The sequence below is a fragment of the Marmota marmota genome, unplaced genomic scaffold, assembly GCF_001458135.2.
Source record: "Marmota marmota marmota unplaced genomic scaffold, marMar, whole genome shotgun sequence".
Lineage (NCBI taxonomy): Eukaryota > Metazoa > Chordata > Mammalia > Rodentia > Sciuridae > Marmota > Marmota marmota.
In genome coordinates, this window is record NW_026000019.1 from 28,630,775 (window position 1) to 28,652,523 (window position 21,749).

At 51.7% G+C, this 21,749-nt stretch overlaps 1 protein-coding gene across 2 annotated transcripts; it reads left to right on the forward strand.

Annotated features, from left to right (window-relative positions):
- The first annotated feature begins 1,768 nt into the window (after positions 1–1,768).
- Igsf9 (immunoglobulin superfamily member 9) lies at positions 1,769–21,464 on the forward strand. 2 transcript variants are annotated; one of them, XM_015492021.2, is made up of 21 exons: positions 1,769–1,853; positions 4,264–4,508; positions 4,751–4,939; positions 10,523–10,675; positions 11,424–11,578; positions 11,806–11,923; positions 13,764–13,905; positions 14,017–14,162; positions 14,253–14,395; positions 15,569–15,709; positions 16,267–16,383; positions 16,555–16,705; positions 16,892–17,015; positions 17,253–17,428; positions 17,680–17,930; positions 18,139–18,223; positions 18,308–18,484; positions 18,759–18,801; positions 19,090–19,944; positions 20,209–20,336; positions 20,570–21,464. In XM_015492021.2, exons 2-21 carry the CDS (start codon positions 4,451–4,453, stop codon positions 20,749–20,751), a joined length of 3,534 nt encoding a protein of 1,177 aa, XP_015347507.1. In that variant the 5' UTR covers positions 1,769–1,853; positions 4,264–4,450; the 3' UTR covers positions 20,752–21,464. The 2 variants fall into 2 exon arrangements, with proteins under 2 accessions (XP_015347507.1, XP_048666149.1); XM_048810192.1 differs by lacking the exon at positions 1,769–1,853 and adding an exon at positions 1,993–3,233.
- The last annotated feature ends 285 nt before the right edge of the window (positions 21,465–21,749 follow it).

The window sequence follows — 21,749 nt, forward strand, 5'->3', positions numbered from 1 at the left end:
GGAGAGGGATGAGACCCTCAAACTTCCCAGAACACCTGGAAAAGGAACACAGAGACATAAAAAAGATTGAATATAAGCTCAGAGAGGTCCAGGCCTCTTCCTTTGCTAGAAGCTTGGATAATTATCACTTGATATCACTTTTTAGTTTGCAAATCTTCCTCACCATTTGAAATAGGTGAGAGAAAACTTGGGAAAGGGAGTATCTAAGCACCTCCTAAGTGTCAGGGACTTGAGTTAGCATTGGTGAGGCATAATAGACTCTGTTTGCCCACAAAGAACTTGTGTAAAGATATGAGAGGTGCCAAGGGACCTGGTGAAGATGCAGAATGGTGGGAGGAGCCACCATTCTGGAGGTTAACAGGTCAACAGAATTTTTGACTTGTGATTAGCAGTGAGTCCGGGGAAGGGAGAAAAAGGTCATTTTAGCTAGAGAGAAGTGCTAAAACACTGACACATGAAAGAAGAGCACAGTGACTCTGTTGACTGCGAGGCTGCACACTCTGATAAAGGAGTAGGTGACAAACCAGGCTGGAGAGTCAGCAGGGGCTCTTTTAATAGACTCTGGGTACTTCTGGAGCTTAGAGTCTCACTGGATCAGGAGACACACATATACAAAGTTAATGACAAGTATGGGAAACCTTCTTTTCTAGTACGGTGAGAGGACCGGTGCTCATGGGCATGTGATTAACAGCATCCCATTTTTTCATATTCTTGTAAGCAAATTAAAAATATGTGGGTTGGTTGATGCTAAGATCAGGTGGAATCCTAGTAGGCTGAATAAACTTTCCCTGAGAATTATGACAATGAATCAAGCACAAGCTAGAGGAAAAACTTTATTTTTTAACTTAAGGGACTGTTTTTTAAAATTTATCTTTAATTTTAATTTTTTAATCCACATTCACTTCTAGGGTGGTGAGGGAACAGGGAACAAGTTATAGGGATAGGTTCCTTTTCTTACTAAAAAACTCTACAATATACATTACAATCAAATGAAAATGATGATAATAAAACTCACAAAATAAGCTCCCAGAAAAACATGAGCATCTCATAACCTTTTTAAATAATTCAAAATATTACTTTAAAAAGTCAAGTACTGATTACTGATTTTAATGTCCAAATGAGACGAATTTATCCTCCAAAAACTACTGGAAATAGCAGAAATGAAACTTTGGGACCAGAGAAGCTGATTTAGTGTGGGGGAGCAAGATGGTTCTTGCTAGTTGGTGAGGAGCCAAGAAGGCAAAAAGCCTTCCAGTGACCATCTTTTTAACACATTTTCATTATAGTCTTACAAAATGGTAGGGAAGTCCGTTACAATGTAAAGTAATGTTGCAAAGCTGCTACTTTAGGAGTCTTTGCAGAAAGGATGGAAGAGACCATGCCCAGTCTTCTTCTCCCCCAAGTACACTTCCATCTCTGTGGCAAAAAGCACCCAGACAGTTACACTTGGAAGAATGTTCCAGCAGTCAGAGCTCACTGAAGATAGAATGCATACCACAGCAATGTTGAACTTCCTGGCCCGGGATGTGAACAGATTGGGGTTGGCTGGCCACCACGAGGGATGACTGGTAGCGATTCTGTTGCAAAACAGCCTTAACAGGTCAACAGTCCAAAACAGTCCATCCTACTGGGTCTCTACTGGTCTTCCAGACATAGTTCTATGAATCAGCTATCTCAGTTTCAGTCTAGTATTTCAGACTGGGGTGAGATAAGTGTGTGTCTGAGGGTGAAGTNGGGGGGGGGGGATTGGCGGTCTCCAGGGCGACGGGAGGCGCTCCGGGCATCCGAGGCGGGGAGGCGGGTCCGCCCCCTATTGTGTGGCTGCGAGAGCGGAGCCGAGCGGTGCAGAGCAGGTGAGGGCGGGGGTGTCCTGGGGGATAGAAGTGGGGTGCCGGCGGGGGCACGGGGAACGGTGCAGAGTTAGGGGGAAGCGGGGGAGCTCTGGAGAGAAGTGGAATTCTTTGGGGGAGCAGAACTAGGGGAGTTCTGGGGAGTAAAGTGGAATTCTTGGTGCATGGGTAGGGGTTCCCCGGAACTGGTGGAGTTCTGGAGATAATGTGGGGGAGTGCTGGGTGGGTTCCAAAAGAAAAGAAGAGTTCTAGGGGGCCGGAGAATGTGAGGGATAAGGGAATTATTGAGCACGGAGTATCAGAAGTGTGTTGTGGGCTGAAGCAGGAGATTTCCAGGGAGGGGAATTCCTAGGAAAAGATAAGTGGGTGGCCGAATGGGGATTCTGGAGACCATCAGGGAGTATTTTGAATCGCAGAAGACCTCCTGCAATTGGAGATCAGGTGTGAGAAACTGGAATTTCGAGGGGACTGTGAGAAGTAGGAATGATTGGGATGGGAGTTCCTGGGAGAATGAGGGAGTACCAGGTAGAGAGACCCAGAAGGAGAGGAAATGGGGGCCAGTGGAGTTGGAAAGGTCCCAGGAAAAATGAGGAATTCTGGGGATGCCTGGGTTACAAGGTTCTTGGCAAACTGTACCAGGAGAGAGCTGGGGGTTGCCATACTGTACCCTTGGAAAAAAGCCTTTTCAGGGAAGTGTGGGAGAGCAGGCTAAGGGCGGTGGGAGACAGGGTAAGTGGTGTGGTGAACTGCCAGGAGCTAGACGCACATGGGCATTATGAAGAGGTAAGGATGAGACTGCCATAGGAAACATTTTTTTTTTTAGAACCAGCATGGAACTGTGAGGCCAAGAGTGGGGTGGAGGCCCTGGAGCAGAGTCCACTTGGATTTGTCAGGCCTCCAGCAGGGCCCCTGGCCCACTGTGACTGTCCTAAGATGGTCAAGAGTTCCTACTCATTTTGTATATCCTAGGGACTAAGGCATTTTGGGCTTCTTGTGGATCATGCCCCCAAGAGTTTGGGAAGGGAGTACCTGGCAAACCCTGGCACCCTGAGGATACTGGAGAGGTGTGAGTGGGAGGAATCGGGGTGAGGCACTTGAAGAAGGGCTGCTTGGCAGCATCATGAAGAGCAAGTGGCGCCAGCTTCAAGCCCTGGGACCTGCCCAGACCTGGAGGATTCTGCCTGGGCCCCTAATACCAGCGGCGGGGTGGGGGGAGGCAGCTCCTCCTCTCCCAGTGCCTGATTTACTGTCAAAGCCGTGGCTGAGTGGATAAAGATGCCATGGGGTTCCCCAGCCTCTGGGGCTCTTCGTAGAGGCTGGGAAAGGGGGACCCAGGGAGCGAGGGATTGTATGGGGGTATCCTGCAGAGCACTTTCTTAGAAGGTAAGTGGCCTGGATTCTAATTTAGGATTTGTCCCGCACCAGCTATCTTGCTCCTGATCACAGATCCTTGGGGTCCTTATTTGTCACAGTTGGGTGTGGGGGCATTAATACTGTTTCTGGTTTGCTATCTGCTACCTTGTAAGCATCAAGAGTGGGGAAAGAGAAGGGAGGTGAGTCTCCCATATTTCCCTGAAAACTTTTTCCCCAGGGTAATAGAAACTCCCAGTTCTCTCCTGGCTCAGTTTGCTGAGAACATTGTAAACCAGATAGTCCCAGAATTCCTCTGCTTTTCTTAATATCTTTCCAACTGTGCTTACCCCTGACACTTCGTCACCTGTGTCATCTCATTGCCCAACACACCCTCATCTTCCTTGAATTCCCACTGCAGCTAATTCCCAGGGCTTCAAGATCTCTGGTCTTGGAGCTTGGGATGTAGTTCAGTGGTACGATGCTTGCCTAGCATGCATGCGGCCTTGGGTTTGATCCCCAGTGTGGGGGAGGGGGGAGGACAAATTAGGCTGGGTCCAGACATGGTAGTGCACACCTGTAATGCCAACTACTTAAGAGGCTGAGGTAGAAGGATCACAAATTCAAGGACAGCCTGGGCAATGTAGCAAGACCTTGTCTCAAAATAAAAAGGATAGAGATATAGCTCAGTGGTAAAGTACTTGCTTAGAATATGTGAGGCTCTGGGTTTGATCCCCGGACAGCAAAAAAGAAAAAAAAAAATCTATCTCTTTGGTCTGTTCCCAGGTACCTACCATTCACCGCTTATCTGCTCTCCTCTCTCCTTTCCTTCTTTTTTTTTTTTTTAATGTTTATTTTTTAGTTATTGGCGGACATAACATCTTTGTATGTGGTGCTGAGGATCGAACCCGGGCCGCACACATGCCAGGAGAGCACGCTACCGCTTGAGCCACATCCCCAGCCCCTCTCCTTTCCTTCTTAAGTGCCTTTCTCTGACTGTGGGTTTCTTCTGGGCTCCACTACTGACCAAACTCTGCATGTTACCTTGCATTTTGCTTTTTAGATCGGGTGGTTCTCCAGAGAACAGCTTCCTTAGGTGTTACCTGAGCTAAGCCCTAACTTCAGAAGAGAGCTGAAACCTGTTCCCTGAGGCTGATCAGAAGGATTGACCCCGGGTGGTGGACCTCCCTCGGCCCCTCCATCTGGGCTCCTGTGGCTAGGAGGGGCCGGGTGAGCAGGCCAGCTGGGCTATGGTTTGGTGCCTCAGTCTGGCCATCCTCAGCCTGATCATCAGCCAGGGGGCTGACGGTGAGCTGGACCCCTGGAACTCAAGATCTCTCTGTTAGTCGTGGGGTCTGGGGTGTGGGGGTGGCTCCCAAGGGGTTCTTTGAGCATGTGAGGGCAGGGGAAGGGTAGGTCTGGTTCTGAAGAAGTTGGGAGTTCCTCCAGTCACCCAAAGTCCAGAGAAACCTACAGAGATACTGACGGAACCTCCCTTCCCAGCTCTCACTCTGGTCGCCTGCTGTGTCCTCATGCCACCCACCATGTAGGTCGCAGGAAGACTGAGGTGGTCTCTGTGGTGGGCCAGGCTGGGGAGAGTGCAGTGCTGGGCTGTGACCTGCTGCCCCCAGCTGGCCGACCCCCTCTGCATGTCATCGAGTGGCTGCGATTTGGATTTCTGCTTCCCATCTTCATCCAGTTTGGCCTCTACTCTCCCCGAATTGACCCTGATTACGTGGGTAAGCACTCACCTCAGATGGGAGGGAGGGACAGATGACCAATAAAGATGAACTGGGGGTGGGTAAGGCCTCTTATTAACTGCTCTGTCCCTGCCCAGTCTCATTTCCAGCTCCACTGCCTTCATTCTACTTAACAAGATAGCTCTGCTCCCAAGCACTGTTAATTCATTGAAGGATTCATTCACACACACACACACACACACACACACACGGTGCACATACTCTACAGTTATGCTATTGAGCATTCCACATGGTCTGTTCCAAAGGTTCATTCTTCTCTAATCACTATTCCTAGATTTCATGATGAAACCTAGACTCGGGCTGGGGATGTACATCAGTGGTAGAATGCTTGCTTAGCATGAGTGAGGCCCTGGTTTTCATCTCCAGCAACACACACACACACACACACACACACACACACACACACAAAGAAAGAATAGAAAAAAAGAAAGAAACCCCCAGACTCCACTCTGACCTTCTGTGGTGTCCCCCCTTAGCCTTATCCTAGTCCCTGTCTCTACTGTCTGCTAGCTCCCTTCCCCCTCCCTCACTATCCAAAATACTAATTTGAGGATTGCAGGTTTCTAGGGAGTCATGGGCCCGCAGGGTGGGTGGGGCTATGACCTCTCTGCTTCTGTAGTGTGGGCTTGGCCTGATTCTCTGTAGAGAAGAGCATGTTGGGGTTGGGGAGGTCCTTTGTTCCCCAAAGTCAGTGAATGGATGGGGCTTACTGGGTTGCTGCTTCTGGTGGCTCCCCGTATAGAATAGTGTGTGGGCCTCTCTGGAGCCTTCTGCTCTCTCCCAGCTGACTCCCCAAAATGACTTGTACCTAATCCTGGATGGAGCTTAAATCGGAACAGTTGAGTGGGCATATGGGGAGGTCTTAAGGTCTGGCTGTTGGGTAAGAGAGGGCTATTATGTCTGCGGAGCATTCATGTGAAATAGACCAGGAAAGGCTACCTGGGAGGATGCTGATGGGGAGACCCCACCTTTTCCCTCTTTGGTTTGAATCCTGAGGGAAGCCCAGGGATTGGCTGGGCTCTTGCCACAGGGCGGGCTGAGCAGAGTGGGGAGGCAGGGCAGGCAGGTGCCGCACGCACACAGAAGGGAAGAGTTTATTTTCAAACTGGGGGCAGTTATTGGCAAACAGCCTGGTGGGAGTGTATGTGTCTACACAAGCCCTATGGGACTTGATGAAAGGGGCCCCCAATTAGCACAAGTGGAGGAAAAAAGGCTGTGCTCACCAGCCCTCCCTCCCTGCCTCTGCCTGCCAGGGGCCTGGGGTTGGGGGGTTGGGGCTGTCTGGCTGAGAATGTTGTCTGACTAAGGGCAAAGCAAGGGGGAGGTGGAGGAGAGGTGGGAGAAGGGCTTTCCCTGGGACTGCACCAGGTAGACGTGAAATGCTTCTCCTTCTTGCCAGCTTCTCTCCTTTCTGGGGGTACCAGGCAGATAAGCCACTGGATGGCTAGCAACCCTGTCTACCTGTGGGGGGTTCCTTCTGTCCCTCTGCTGCTCCTTGAGCTGCAAGGGCCATAGGCAGTGACTTTGGGGGCTTTCCTCCCTTTGTTCCTACCCCTGCCTGTGACCAGTCTGGAGCTCTCAGTCAGCCAGAGCTGGTCCCTGGGAGTCAGGACCCCAGAGGGAGGCCCCTGAGCCCATTAACCCTTTTACTGCCTCACAGTGTGGAAGGGGCCTCTCGGCCTTTGTGTAGGGGACTTGGAACTGCAGTTGCTAAGCAACAGGAGGTGGAGGTTGCTAAGAACAATGCTGTTCTGTCATAAACCCTCTGGACAAGCAGAGAGGAGATGGGCCTGGGGTGCATGAGGTTGTTGGCCTAGAATGTGTGAGGAACCATAGGAGACCAGAGCTTCAGGGATCATGCAGAAGGGAGAGCTTCTGATCTTGGGGGTTCTAGGCGCCATTTAGCAGAGGAAACCAGATTTATAAACTAGTACAAAAGTAGTAAAAAAAAGCAGTATAAAACAAGCAAGGATTAATAGTAGGATTAAATTGGTTATCATGTCTGCGGAGCATTCATGTGAAATAGACCAGCACCAGGGCAAAGGCAGGCTGGGCTTCTTGGGCTTGGTCTACACCAGCTTTCCCAGGATGGATCTTAGATCAACTTTTCCAACTTGTGGGATGGGCTTTTGACTCTTGACTTTTGTGTTTTTCTTTTTCTTTTTCTTTTTTTTTTTTGCGGGGGGAGTTTCAAGAAATTTCACAGCAGAGGGGATTTGGGTTTTCTTACTATTGAGTTTTTTTTGATAAAAGTCAGAAATTTTGTCAGGTGCAGTGGTACAGATCTATAACCACAGAAGCCTGGGAAACTGAAGCAAGAGGATTGCAAATTCAAAGCGAATCCCAGCAATTTAGTGAGGTCCTAAGCAATATAGTGAGACCCAGTCTCAAAATAAAAAATGAAAAGGACAGGGGACATGGCTCAGTTGTTGGTCGCTCCTGGGTTCAATCCCGGATACCAACATACATGCATACATAAATAAATAAATAAATAAATAAAATTAAATTTTAAATACAAAAAATAAAAAATAAATAAAAAGGGTTGGGGGTGTGGCTCAGAGATTAAGCACCCCTGGATTCAATTACCAGTATGTAAAAAAAAAAAAAAATTAAAATCACAACTTAGACTCAGTCTCAAAATAAAAATACCCCAAAAATAGCCAAGTTCAGTGGCTCAGGAGGGCGAGGCAGGAGGATCAAGAGTTCAAAGGTAGCCTCAGCAGTTTAGCAAGGTCCTAAGCAACTGAAAGAGACTCTGTCTCTAAGTAAAATACAAAATGGGCTTGGATGTGGCTCAGTGGTTGAGAACCCCTGGGTTCAATCCCTGGTGATAAATAAATAAATAGATAAATAAATAAATAAAAAGGGTTGGAGATGTGGCTCAGTGGTTAAGGGCCCCTGAATTCAGTCCTGGTACTGAAAAGATAAAAAAGGTATTTCATTCTCCAGTTAGAACTCCTGTCCCCTTTAGTCCTTCCCTTTACTACCTTTTTATCAAAACCCTCTGCTATATTCCATCTTCCTTACTCCTCTTGCTTCCTAGCTCAATGGCTGAGCAGAGTTGAGGCATTCTGTGGATTTCTGTATGCGTGGACATGCACCTGCCCATGTTCATGAGTGTGGGTTTCTTGCCTTCTGAGAGCCCGAGAGAACAGAGACTGTGCCCCTGTCTCCTTCACACCCCTGTGTATGGGGGAATCTGAAGTCCGTCAGGTTTGGCCCTGTGCGTGGACAGCAGACCTCAGGGAGGTGGGCCCAGGACTTGGGAGTTCCAGGATTGCTTCCCCTGGCCATCTTCCTGCCCCTGTGCATCTCTGCAGGGTCAGCAGTCCCATCTCCCAGGAAAGTTAGGACCTATATATGCTGCATGGATATTCTGGTTAACAGACATTTGGGGCTGTAGGCTATTGGATCTTAACATTTCCCAAGTGAGAACATATAGATTATGCAACACGATCCTAACACCAGTGGAAAGCACACTGGAGACAGAGGATTGGCTTTGTCCCTTACTAGCTGTGAGGTTTTGGAAAGAAACTTAACATGGGTTCCTTCAACTACATTGGAATTCTCAGGAGGATTAAATATGGTGACAGTGCCATTGTTACATCGTCCATATTCAACACTCAGTCCTTTCCCCTCTTCTTCAGGAACTCAGAGATTGCCATAATGAAGAGCTTCCATCACTTGGGGCAAAGGGGCCCCAGGTTGCTGGTCCATAGGGCTTAGTGACCAGGTAGATGAGGGGTACTGAGGAATCTGCTGGTGGGTGGAAGGGTATGATTATGTTAAATATTTACCTGCTAGGCTTTGTCTTATCTCCTGGGTGGAGATTTAAATACCCAGCCCTTTAAGCGGGTCCACCCTTCCTGGAGGATCCACACCCCAGGAACCCATTCTTGGAAGAAAAAAGACCGTGGCCTAAGATCACAAGCCAGCCTCAACTTGAAGTTTCTTCCTGTGGCATCAAGGGCACTATAGGTGGAGCTTCTGTTTTAGTCTGGTCACTCTAGAAGTGGAATGGAAGCAGACTGGAGGGGGTGGGTGCACTAATAGCTTCAGGGTTTCCATTAAGAAGGCTAGGATGGTGCAATTCTTGTCTTGGAGCTGCATTTACATACCCCAGGAAATTTACAAAATTTGGGCTAGGGTTCAGCTTAGTGATAGAATGCTTGTCTAGCATGTACAAGGCCCTGGTGTTTGAACCCCAGCGTTGCAAAACAAACAAAAAACATTTCTCCACATCGGAGGTGAAGGTGGGCAGCTGGGGAGTGAGTGTAGGGGAGTAGCCTGGAGGACCCAGGAGAGAGATACTGCAGACCTTCAGATGATGATGATAGAGGAGGAAATGAAGTAGTAGGATTTGGAGAATTTAACGATCAAACGCATGTTAGGGGTGATAGAAGAATCTAGGTTAGACTGGATTTCTGGTAGGGTGACTTGGCACACCGTGGCACAGTTCAGTGATGTGGGAGAGAAAAATGAGATGATGCCTTATCAGGTAAGGGATAGGGCCAGGACTGAGGGCAGGGTTCCGATTTCAAATCTGGAGCTTGTTCATTTGTTAAACACCCTTTATTTGAGCAACAGGTACTATGCTGGCTGCTTTCCTTTCAGAGGATTGGCTTTTCCTTCCATCCACCCCATTTTTTTTTTTTTACTTTGTCATTTTTACATATGAGGAAATTGAAATTGGCAGAGGTTAAGCGACTTGCCCAAAGGAGTATGCAGCACTGGGCTTGTGTCTAGCTCTCTCTGGCTCCCAAGCATGTGCCTATCGCCCTGGGCTACACTGCAGGGCCTCATGAATCTGTCTGGAGTGCAGGCGTCCATCAGGAGAGGGTGCTGAAGGACTGGGTGGGCACTGAGCCATGGATGTTTACTCGGGGTGGGAATGAAGTATCGGTTTGTGCTGTGGTGTGTGGCTTTATGGAACTACATGTGGTCAGTCAGCCAGGGTTGCAGTGCCCTGGGGCATGGACATGATGGGGTGAGGGGGCTGCTGACTTTGCTGCCTGGCTGGGCTGGACTCTGGCCACCCTAAGGCGCTTAGGCAGCTGATAATAGCCCTGAGGGATTAGGGGCTTTAGCAGACAAGGCCTGGGTCCATGTTAGGGCCCCAGATACCACTGGGGTTTTCAGGGACAGAGTCCTCTGAAAGGAAGAGTACCCTTGGGAGCCCAGGCCTTCCCCCTTCAAAAAGTGCTCAGGGATGGGACCATCCTATAGAAATCCAGAGCAGACCAAGTGCTGCCTCTTCAAACCCCATTTCCCAACAGTCCTGGGAGCTGGGTCTAGTTCAGTGGAACATTCTGTCCACCAGCCACCCCTCTGGCTTTCACTTTGTCTGGACTGGGTACCAGCTATTGACAGACAGGAGTAGTCAGAAGTTGAACAAAGGGACCTGCCCTCATGACCCTAATCCCATCTGTGCCTCTGCAGACCCTGCTCTCTCAGAGTGACAGAGAGACAGACTGTTCTTGACCTCTGAAAATGGCCAGTGTGACTAGGGTTTGGGGCTCCTGTCGGGTCTCTTCAACAACTTGATTCAGGGCTTTTCTCCAGGACGAGTCCGACTGCAGACAGGAGCATCTCTCCAGATCGAGGGGCTCCGAGTGGAGGACCAGGGCTGGTACGAGTGCCGCGTGCTCTTCCTGGATCAGCACAGCCCTGAAGAGGATTTTGCTAATGGCTCCTGGGTGCACCTGACAGTCAATTGTATGAAGCTGGGGAGCAGGTGGTGGAGATGGGAGGGGAGGAGAATGATGGGGACCCTGGATGATGTTAGAAGGGGAAGAGGGACATGCGTGCTTGCAGCTCCAGTGCCCCACCCTGTCTGGCACTCCTTGTTTGTTCACTTAATGGTTGCATCTTATCCCCCTCCTCATTCCTGCCCTTTCAGTTCTTCAAATCTAAATCCAATCAGCTTCTTAGGCTCAACATCAGGAACTTCCACTTCCTCTTCCTTCCTTATGCATTTCTGGCCAGGATAGTGGATGGGGGAGAGGGCAGTATTAGGCCCTGAGTTTAACAGCTCACTTACATATAGCATTTGATGTTTTCCCAAACCTCATTACACCTGGGGCCTCATTAATTCTCCTTCACCCCTAAAAAGGAAGAGCTTAGGATCATTTCTGTTTCATAGGTGAGACTTGGACCAAGAAATGGGTGATTGCCACTGGTTATTATCTGAGCTGAGTCTAGGACCCAAGGCTGACTCCCAGAACATTTAGCTCTCCCCCTGGCCCTGGGCATTCAGTCTGTGCTCAGCCCAGGCCAATGTGGGGATGGCCTGGTACAATCCTTACCTGGTCCCCGGTGCAGCAGATAGGGTGACCTGGAGCTGGGATTCCCATGGATGGGAATGAGGGCTGCTGTCCTGAGTAGTCTTGTTTCCCTTGACGTAGACACTGCTCTTTGGGCTAATAACCCCTCTGGCAGCTCCTGATGCCTTTCTTCCCCGCAGCACCCCCTCAATTCCAGGAGACACCTCCTCCAGTGCTGGAAGTGCAGGAATTGGAGCCAGTTACCCTGCGCTGTGTGGCCCGGGGAAGCCCCCAACCTCAAGTGTCTTGGAAGCTTCGAGGACAGGACCTTGGTCAGGGCCGAGGTCAGGTGCAAGTGAGTACCTGGGCTGGCAGAGTGGGCCAGGTGGAGTGTGAGGGGAAGGTGGGAGCAGAACTGGAGGACAGAGGGGGCCAAAGTTGGGCTGGAAGATGGGCTCCCAGAAGGGTTTGGTAAATTGGCTTCACTGAGCCTGAAGCTCTGCCTCCCTCTGCTGGCCAGCCTGGGAAGTGCAGGTTCTGAAGCTGGCCCAGCAGGAAGGGAACTTTCTCCCCCCTCCCTAGGTGCACAACGGAACACTGTGGATCCAGAGGGCAGAGCGGGGCAGCTCTGGAGTTTACACCTGCGAAGCTTCCAGCACTGAGGGCAGCATCACCCGCTCCACCCAGCTGCTGGTGCTAGGTGCTCTGATGGGAGGGCTGGGGACCAGGGACTCCTAGGTGACCTATGGCTAGGAAGGCACATAGCAGGATGAGAGGAGGATTCTGCCTGGGGGAGGATCTGTGCAGGGTGAGAGTGCTCCAAATATAGGTTGTTACTCTAAAACAAGCATCTTAATTTTAACTGGATCAGTGAATGGACAAATAAATACTTAGTGTTCATCAATGTGTTATATAGTAGAAAGGACCTGGGTGCCGGTGTCAAACTGTGAACCAGGTGACCCTCCTGAGCCTCAGTTTTCTCGTCTCAATAAGGCACAATGATACACACTTGTGATCCAGCTACTCAGAAGGTTGAGGCAGGAGGATTGCAAGTACAAGGCCAGCCTCTGCAAATTGGCACGACTCTTTTTCAAAATAGAAATAAAAAGGGCTCAGTGGTAGTTCATATTGACTGCTCAGGACTGTGACAAGAATTCAATTAGGTTCAGCAGAGAACACAGTAAATCCTGGCCAAGACCTTCCCTTTAGAAGGAAAGCTGGGAAATGTGAAGTCTGGAGTCTACCTTCAGAGTGACTTTTATCTACATGGGGAAATAATACTAACCTGTGGGACTGTGGGAGTGTTGCTTTCCATGGCGCCACGAGAAAGGCAGTGCCGGGTGGAAGTTTAAGGGCATAGTCTCTGGCTTCAGAAAATCCCAAATATCAATCTTGACTCTCTTGGGACCTGGGGCAAGTCACTTCACAATCTCTTTGCCTCTGAACCTTTATTTTTTCCAGCTACAAAAGGGAAACAGGGGCACACACTTATAATCCCAGTTCTTTGGGATGCTGAGGCAGGAGGATTGCAAATTTGAGGCCAGCCTGGACAACTCAGTGAGACCCTGTCTCATAAGAAAAAAGAAAAAGGGCTGTGGATGGTAGCTCAGTGGTAGCGTGTCCCCAGGTTCAATCCTCAGTATCAAATAATATTATAATAATGATAAAAGTTATGCTAAAAAGGGGGGACAGTAAGTTCTACTGCAAAGGTTCTTGTGAGAGTTCAGTAAGATGAACAGGCAAAGTGCTAGGCACTTAGTGCTGGCCTGCAGCAAGTGCTCTATATGCATGGACTGCTATAGTTACCTCTTGTTACTGTCTGTCTACGCATTGGGGCCAAGGAAGGGGAGAGGGCAGCAGGCTGCAGCAGTCAGAGACAGTTCTGTAAGAGGTATACAAATGAACCAGGCCCTAGGAGTTCAGAGAGCAGAGGCGGATGGAAGTGAGCCTGGTGAGGTGTCACCTTGACCTGATGATGTGTGTTAGGGCTGATGTATGAAAAGGTGGGTGGCCAGGTTGGGAGTGCTTAGATCATGGGACCCACAGGACTAGGTCAAGAAAGGTGAGCTCAATGTGGTAGCGGTCAGGAGCTGCTATGGGTTCTGGAGCAGAAGCCTTCTGTGGCTGAAGGGGAACTTTCTGTATGAGTGACCATTAGCGTGGCAATGATGGGAGAACCTGGAGTCAGGTGGCTGCGGCATCTTGGGGTGAGCTATGGGGTATCTGGACTAGGGTAGAGACATGGATGTGACTTAAGATGTGATGGGTAGGGAAAGAAAGGGTAAATTAACAGTTCAGATGGACTCTCCCCACACCCTGACACACAGGTGGATGAAGTTACCCCTGGGGGAAGAGGGAGAATTTGGGAAGAGGAACAGGGCTCAGGGAGAGGATGAGCTTTTGTTATGCACAGGGGAAGTTTCCCTTTCAAATCCCCAGAGCCCTCTGTTTCAGAGGATGGAGTCAAGGAAGAGTAATAGAACGAGAGTCTGGGAAGACTGTGGACCGAGAGCACCTCTCTCCTCTTGTGCCCCCTGCAGGACCCCCTGTCATTGTGCTGCCCCCCAAGAACAGCACAGTCAATGCCTCTCAGGATGTTTCCTTGGCCTGCCAGGCTGAGGCGTACCCCGCCAACCTCACCTACAGCTGGTTCCTGGATGGCGTTAATGTCTTTCACATTAGGTGAGCTGACCCACCTTTGGAGCAGTGGAGGTGGGGAGCTGGCGAGCAGTCTTTGAGGGGCCCCTTGGCTGGACGAGGCCTAGGCCCTTCCTCATACGTGTCACCTTGCAGCCACCTGCAATCCCGAGTGCGGATCCTGGTGGATGGGAGCCTGCGACTGCAGGCTGCCCAGCCCGATGATGCTGGTCGCTACACCTGTGTGCCCAGCAATGGCCTCCCGCATCCGCCCTCAGCCTCTGCCTACCTCACTGTGCTCTGTAAGCCTGACCTCCACTTCCTTCCCAAGCCTGCTCCCCTCCCCTGGGCCAGGCCAAAGCCCTTTCTCAACTTGTCACTGCTTCCCCCAGACCCAGCCCAGGTGACAATGATGCCTCCAGAGACACCCCTGCCCATAGGCATGCAGGGGGTGATCCGGTGCCCGGTTCGTGCCAACCCCCCACTGCTCTTTGTCAGCTGGTCAAAGGATGGGCAAGCCCTGCAACTGGACAAGGTACAGGCTTGGGATGGGGAAGACTTGGTGTGATCCTGGTCAGAAGGCCAAATGGAATGGAGTCAGCTCAGTTTAATTCAGTCCCGTGAACCTAAACTTCTTACTGGGTGCTGTGCAGGTGTTGGGTGGGGAACAGCAGCAAATCCTGAAGGAAGGCACTGTCTTGGGGGAAGTGGGACAGCAATAGGGCCAGGGATGGAGTTAAATACCTTCCCCTTAGGCCTGGTTGAGGATAGATCAGCCAGGGATTCTGGGACTTCAGTGATGGGCCTTGGAGATGGGATGGTCATTCCATGTAGAAACCAAAGACTTGATGGTATAGTGCATTTATGAAATAATGAATTGGGCAGTTTGGTGGTGGCTGCAATACCTGTAGGGACATGCATGGTGCAGAGAAACCTGGAAAGACAGGTTGGGGCCAAAAGGAAAAACTGTGCATGCCCTTTATATTACCTCATCCCAGGGTGATTGGATCTTTTGTTTGTCTGCAGAGACTGTAAATTCCTTGCATCTTTTAATCACTACGTCAGGGTTTTTACAATAGTACTACTCAATACATTGTTGTTGTTTTTTTTAATCTTAAGGTAGTGGGAACCAGTGAAGTTTTTTTTTTTTTTTTTTCAGTAAAAATGGGAGATAGCATTGGAGCCAAGATTAGGAGTTGAGTTTGTCTGAAGGAGTGGAAGGGAGAGGGGTTGTGAGGCTGTAGAAATGGTTCAGGTAAGGGATTACGGAGTTGGAGCTGGAGGACAGGAAGATGGATGGGCCCTCATGCTCACACAAAAGGATAACAGTTAATTTTGGGGATAGGGGGACTGCGGGAAAGTGAGGGATCACATTTTACTGAGGAGGATGGCAGCGGGGTGCTTTATGCTGAAGTTAGTGGTGGAGCATAAGGAGGACAGGGAGGTGAGATTATAGCAGGCAGGGAGCGCGGGGTAACTCACCTCCGGGCGTTCATTCTCATTGTTTTCTGTGGCATCCCTGTGCAGTCACAGCCTCATATCCATTGGCAGGGGTCCTTCTGTGGCAGAGAAATGGAGGTTTGGAATTCAGAGAGAAGCTGGGGCTACACTTAGAGCTGTGGAGTCCCTCTCCAGTGCATTACCTCACCATCCCCACCTTGCCTGTGCTGAATTTCTTTCTGAAATTGTCATGTCTTCTTCCCTCCAGTTCCCTGGCTGGTCCCAGGGCACAGAAGGTTCACTGATCATTGCGCTTGGGAATGAGGACGCCCTGGGAGAATACTCCTGTACCCCCTACAACAGCCTTGGTACTGCTGGGCCCTCTCCTGTGACCCGTGTGCTGCTCAAGGTGAGGCCCAGGGTAGGTCCAGAGCCTGCAGCAGGAGTGGCTCAGGTAGCTGAAGATGTGAGCGGAGGCCAGGCTGATGGGATGGGGGGTAGGGCAGATATGTGGGAAGGGGCTTTCAAGTCTCTGTTTCCCGGGTGGCCATAGCAGCAGTGGTCAGATGCAACCCACGGGTTTTTGCAAAATGGTGCTGGGAAGTGGTCCATCAACTTTGCACCACATTCACAAAATGAGATATCTGTCTGCTCCACCTTTCACCCATCTTAACCAGGCTGCCTCCCTTTCCGGAGCTGCAGGGCCCTCCCTGCAGGGGTTTGTACATCTCCAGAGAGTCTTGCCTGGCCACCAGTCCTTATCTATCACACCATTTCCCCTCAACCCTACCTGCTGGGGAACACAGAGAGAGTGATAGAGAGAGAGAGTGAGTGTGTGTGTGTGCTAGACAGAAATTGAGAGGTGGAGAAGGAATGAGATGGGCGTGGCAGGGAACCTGGAGGCAGGGAGTACCAACCTCAGACCAATGGAAGAGAAATCCCTCCTAATATAGATCTGGCCTGCAGGCTCCCCCAGCTTTTATAGAACGCCCCAAGGAAGAATATTTCCAAGAAGTAGGGCGGGAGCTTCTCATTCCCTGCTCTGCTAGAGGAGACCCTCCTCCTACTGTCTCTTGGGTCAAGGTAAGGCTCCTGACGCTTGCTTTTCCTGGATTCCCCTGCCTCTGTGCCCCTGGACATTTTGTGGGAGGGAGCTGGCTGTCAGAGGCAGGGTGGGCAGGACACAAGCAGCCTAGAGAGATGAGTGGCCCCTTTGGCTGCGTGTGTCCTCAGGGCTGACCAGTGGTTCTGTAGGTGGGCCGGGGACTACGGGGCCAGGCCCAGGTGGACCGCAATAGCAGCCTCATTCTTCGACCACTGACCAAGGAGGCCCACGGGCGCTGGGAATGTAGTGCCAGCAATTCTGTAGCACGAGTGGCTGCTACCACCAATGTCTACGTGCTGGGTTAGTGGTTGAATGGGCTGGAGCTGGGGGGAAACTATGTGGAAGGGGAGACAGGGGAGTCATTTTTTTGAGGCTCAGATGGGGGATTGTGGGTGGGGGAACCTTGGGATGATGGGTGGGGGGTCAAATGAGCCTCCCCCAAGCTTTTCACCCTCCTTGAAGATCCTGACCATCCTCTCTCTCCAGGCACCAGCCCCCACGTTGTCACCAATGTTTCTGTGGTGCCTTTGCCCACGGGTGCCAATGTCTCCTGGGAGCCTGGTTTTGATGGTGGCTATCTGCAGAGATTCAGTGTCTGGTATACCCCATTGTAAGTGAACTACAATGGCCTACACCCTACCTCTGTTTGCTTTTTCTCCCATTCTTCTGTCCCTAGTTATGAACTAGCTCTGCTGACCCCCGTTTCCAGTGACTCTTAGGTGTTTGGGGCCCAAGTCCTCAGACCTTGGACAGTTGCGGGGGGGGGGTGGAGGTCCGATCTCTGGACCCCAAACCTTCCTGGACTTCCTAGTTCATGAGATGCTCCCCATTTCCCCTTGTGCCCCAGGGCCAAGCGTCCTGACCGAGCCCATCATGACTGGTTGTCCCTGGCAGTCCCTGTGGGGGATGCCCACCTCCTCGTGCCTGGCCTGCAGCCCTACACCCAGTACCAGTTCAGCGTCCTAGCTCAGAACAAGCTGGGGAGTGGGCCTTTCAGTGAGATCGTCTTGTCTGCTCCAGAAGGTGAGAGAGCTCATGTTCCAGAGTAGCAGAGACTACGGTGGAGAAGGGCTGGTAGGGAAAACCAAGACATGGAAGGGACCTGGGGATGGGGAGGCGGCAAAGGTGGTGTTGGGAAGTTTGGGGTCTGGAGTGGGGTGTGGAAGGGCTCAGGCAGAATGATTGGGTATCTTAAGGCTGTGGAAGGCCAGGGCAGGGGCAGGATGAGGGATGCTGGGAATCCTATCCCTGAACTGCCTATCTGCCCCAATCAGGGCTTCCTACCACACCGGCTGCCCCCAGGCTGCCCCCAACAGAGATGCTGCCTCCCCTGTCCCCTCCCCGAAGTCTGGTGGCAGTGAGAACACCCCGGGGGGTACTCCTGCATTGGGACCCCCCAGAACTGGTCCCTAAGAGACTGGATGGTTATGTCCTGGAAGGACGGCAAGGCTCCCAGGGCTGGGAGGTGCTGGACCGAGCTGTGGCAGGCACGGAGATGCAGCTGCTGGTACCAGGCCTCATCAAGGTATGTGCTGGATGGTACAGTGAGGGTCCTCCCAGGGGCTGGCCAGTGTCCTGCTCAATCCCCCAACCTCTTATCTTACCTTATATGACCATCTTCACCTCTCCTTCTCACCTCATCCTTATCCCCCAACTGCAAAGTCTTTACCAATGGGGCTGAAGTGGGAGTCCGGGGCCTAATCCGCTTCCTGGCACTCCATCCCCACCCCCAGGATGTTCTCTATGAGTTCCGCCTCGTGGCCTTTGCCGGTAGCTATGTCAGTGATCCCAGCAACACTGCCAACGTCTCCACTTCAGGTGAGAACCTGCCGGGGGAGAAGGGTGCTGGGGGGTTGCAGGAACTCGGAGCTCACTGACCCTCCCTCTTGGCTCTTCACCCAGGCCTGGAGGTATACCCATCTCGCACGCAACTGCCAGGCCTGCTGCCCCAACCTGTGCTGGCGGGTGTGGTGGGTGGGGTCTGCTTCCTGGGCGTGGCCGTCCTGGTGAGCATCCTGGCTGCCTGCCTCATGAACCGGCGCAGGGCTGCCCGCCGCAGACGCAAACGCCTCCGTCAGGGTAGGTACCCTCCGCTCTCAGTCTTGTGGGTGCAGAGCACTTGGCCATTTGAAGTTCAGCCCACCTGAAGGGCCTGCCCCTCTGGAAGTCCTTCCCACCAGGAGGACAACCCCTCCCCATGCATTCCCATAACCCTGCACCCCGTCTTGCCTGCTCTTTTCCAGCTAGATGGGGTTGGGTTGGGCGACTGGTGTGGGGTGAGAGGGTCAGCACCTGGGGCCCCGGAGGGGCTTGTGTTTTGCCTGTATCACCTCCTGTTCTCACACCCTTACAGATCCACCTCTTATCTTCTCTCCGCCCAGAAAGTCAGCCCCACAGTAAGTTCCTCCACTCATTGACTTCCTTTTGTCTTCTCCTTGTACTGGACAGTATCCTCTGCTTCCTCTTTTGTATCTTTGGGAGAGATGGGAGGACCCGGAGCAGAAGTTGGAGGGAGGTGACAACAGGAATGCAGAAGCCCCAGCCTGGAGGCGGGTTCAGTGTTGCCTGGGCCTTCCCTCCACCCCTCCACCATGTTGGTCCTTTCCTCACTTGCTCTCCCTAGCTCTGCTTTGTTGTGCACCAAACCTCTCAAGACCAGACCCTGATCTCCTGTCCTTCCCCAGCTCTGCTCCAGGCTCCAGCAGCCCTGACAGCGTGGCCAAGCTGAAGCTCCAGGGCTCCCCTCTCCCTAGCCTGCGCCAGAGTCTGCTCTGGGGAGAGCCTGCCCGGCCCCCCAGCCCCCATCCGGATCCTCCACCCAACCGGGGACCCTTACCCCTGGAACCCATTTGCCGGGGCCCAGATGGGCGTTTTGTGATGGGACCCACTGTGGGGGTCCCCCAAGAAAGGTCAGACCTGGAGCGGGCAGAACCTAGGACCTCAGCCCAGCGTCTGGCTCGGTCCTTTGACTGTAGTAGCAGCAGCCCCAGTGGGGCACCCCAGCCCCTCTGTATTGCAGACATCAGCCCCGTGGGGTCTCCTCCAGCAGCTCCCCCAAGTCCCCTGCCAGGTCCTGGACCCCTTCTCCAGTACCTGAGCCTGCCCTTCTTCCGGGAGATGAATGTGGATGGGGACTGGCCCCCTCTTGAGGAGCCTGTCCCTGTGCCACCCCCAGATTACGTGGATACCCGGCCCTGCCACACCTCGTCTTTCCTTCGCACTCCGGACTCCCCTACTGTATCCTCCAGGGCAGCACTTCCCGGGGCTCTGGTAGGAGTTGGGGCCACTTCAGAGTCCCCTTACACAACTGACTGGACACTGAGAGAACGGTTACTTCCAGGCCTTTTCCCTGCTGCCCCTCGGGGCAGCTTGACCAGCCAGAGCAGTGGGCGGGGCAGTGCTTCCTTCCTCCGGCCTCCCTCCACAGCCCCCTCTGCAGGGGGCAGCTACCTCAGCCCAGCTCCAGGAGACACCAGCAGCTGGGCCAGTGGACCTGAGAGGTGGCCCCGAAGGGAGCATGTGGTGACCGTCAGCAAGAGGTGAGGGAAGTTCCTGCCCATCCTTGCCTTGACCGCAGTCCTGTCCTCTTGTCCCACATTTCCCCCCACCCAATACCCTATACCTTCCCTGCTCCACTCCACTCTGGGACCAGGAGAACCTGTCTCCTTTCAGAACCTCTTTCTGAGGTCCAGGGATTTGCAGAGAAAACCTATGGCCCAACCTGAGTTTGGGGACCCTGGGTTTAGACATTTTTGGATACCCACTGTTACTCCACCATACCACATGTTTGTCCCTTTTAACAGGAGGAACACATCTGTGGATGAGAACTATGAATGGGACTCAGAGTACCCTGGAGACATGGAATTGCTGGAGACTTTGCACCTTGGGCTGGCCAGCTCCCGGCCACAACCTGAAGCTGAGCCAGAGCTTGGTGTGTGAATCTCCAGAAAGATAGGCCTTCTGCACTGTCCCACATGGCCCCTGCAGCCTTAGGACTCGTCTGCACAGACAGGCCCTGTATCCCAGGCTCCTCTGCCACAGACTGTGTCTTTGCTTCCTTGACTCATTTGCACCAAAAGGCCCTTTAGAGCTTCACATCTGGCCCTTCCTCCACTGAACCACAGGCCTCTTCTTTCATTGTCCTGCCCTTATCTTCTCTTGCAGGTGGAAAGACTCCAGAGGAGGGCTGCCTCCTGAACACTGCCCAAGTTCCTGGCCCCGAAGCCCGCTGTGCTGCCCTGCGGGAGGAATTCCTAGCCTTCCGCCGCCGCAGAGATGCCACTAGGGCCCGGCTACCAGCCTTTCGACAGCCAGTCTCTCACCCTGAACAGGCCACTCTGTTGTGAACACCTCTAATGTGAGGCTGGAAAAAAGCCTATGAACCTGCAAAGGAGGCCCCCAATGAGACCTAACTCCAAACATGGGCACCTTCCCTGCCCCTTTGGTGCTTGGGCACTGACCCTGATGGTGGGCTTGGGGGAGCTTTGTATGAGATGTATGTGCTAACCCCCCTAGGTGAATCTGGGGATTGAAGCAGGGATCTTAGTCTGCCCCCGTGTGTGTGTGTGTGTGTGTGTGTGTGTGTGTGTGCGCGTGTGTGTTTTATTTGTGGTGTGAATGAAGTTTTTTACAGATGAATAAAGAAAATCCGAAAAATGTTTTGATGTTATTTCATGTTCAATTTAAGAGGTGGGGAAATTCCTGAACCCTCAAAGAAAAAGGGACTCTCTGAATGAATGAGGTACATTCAGCTACTAAGGTTAGCCACTAAAGACTAGCCATTAAGTTAGAAGCTGTGAGAAAATACAAAGTTTCCTGAAGAGGAGGCTTTGCCCTTGGGGAGTTCTTTCCACCCAGGGAGGCAAACAAGTAAAGAAATAGTTACAGTATGATGTGATAAGTTCTGTGATAAAACTATGTGTTGCTTATTATGTAGAACAAAGAAATGAGTTCAGTTGGAGTTGACATTTAGAGAAAGCTTACAGTGTGTTCCGGGACAAATGCTACATATGGGGGAGTTTGGGGATCCTTGCAGAAGGTGGTAATAGTGATAATAGCATTCACTGTGTGCTGGGCACCGCTCTAAGCTTTTCGCAAGTACTGCTTAATCCTTTACAGCTCTGTGAGTCAGGTAGCATAGTTAGCTTGTTTCCCAGATAGGGAACAGAAGCATAGAGTGCTTTAGTAATTTTCCCAAAAGTCACACAGCAGGTAAGGGGCCAGAGCAGGTGAGATGACAATCGAGGAAGGAAAAGCATCCCAGGCAGAGGCATAGCCTTTGTAAAGGCACAAGGAATGAAAACTCTCCCACTCCATGAATCTGGGCAGAACAGGGAGGGGATAG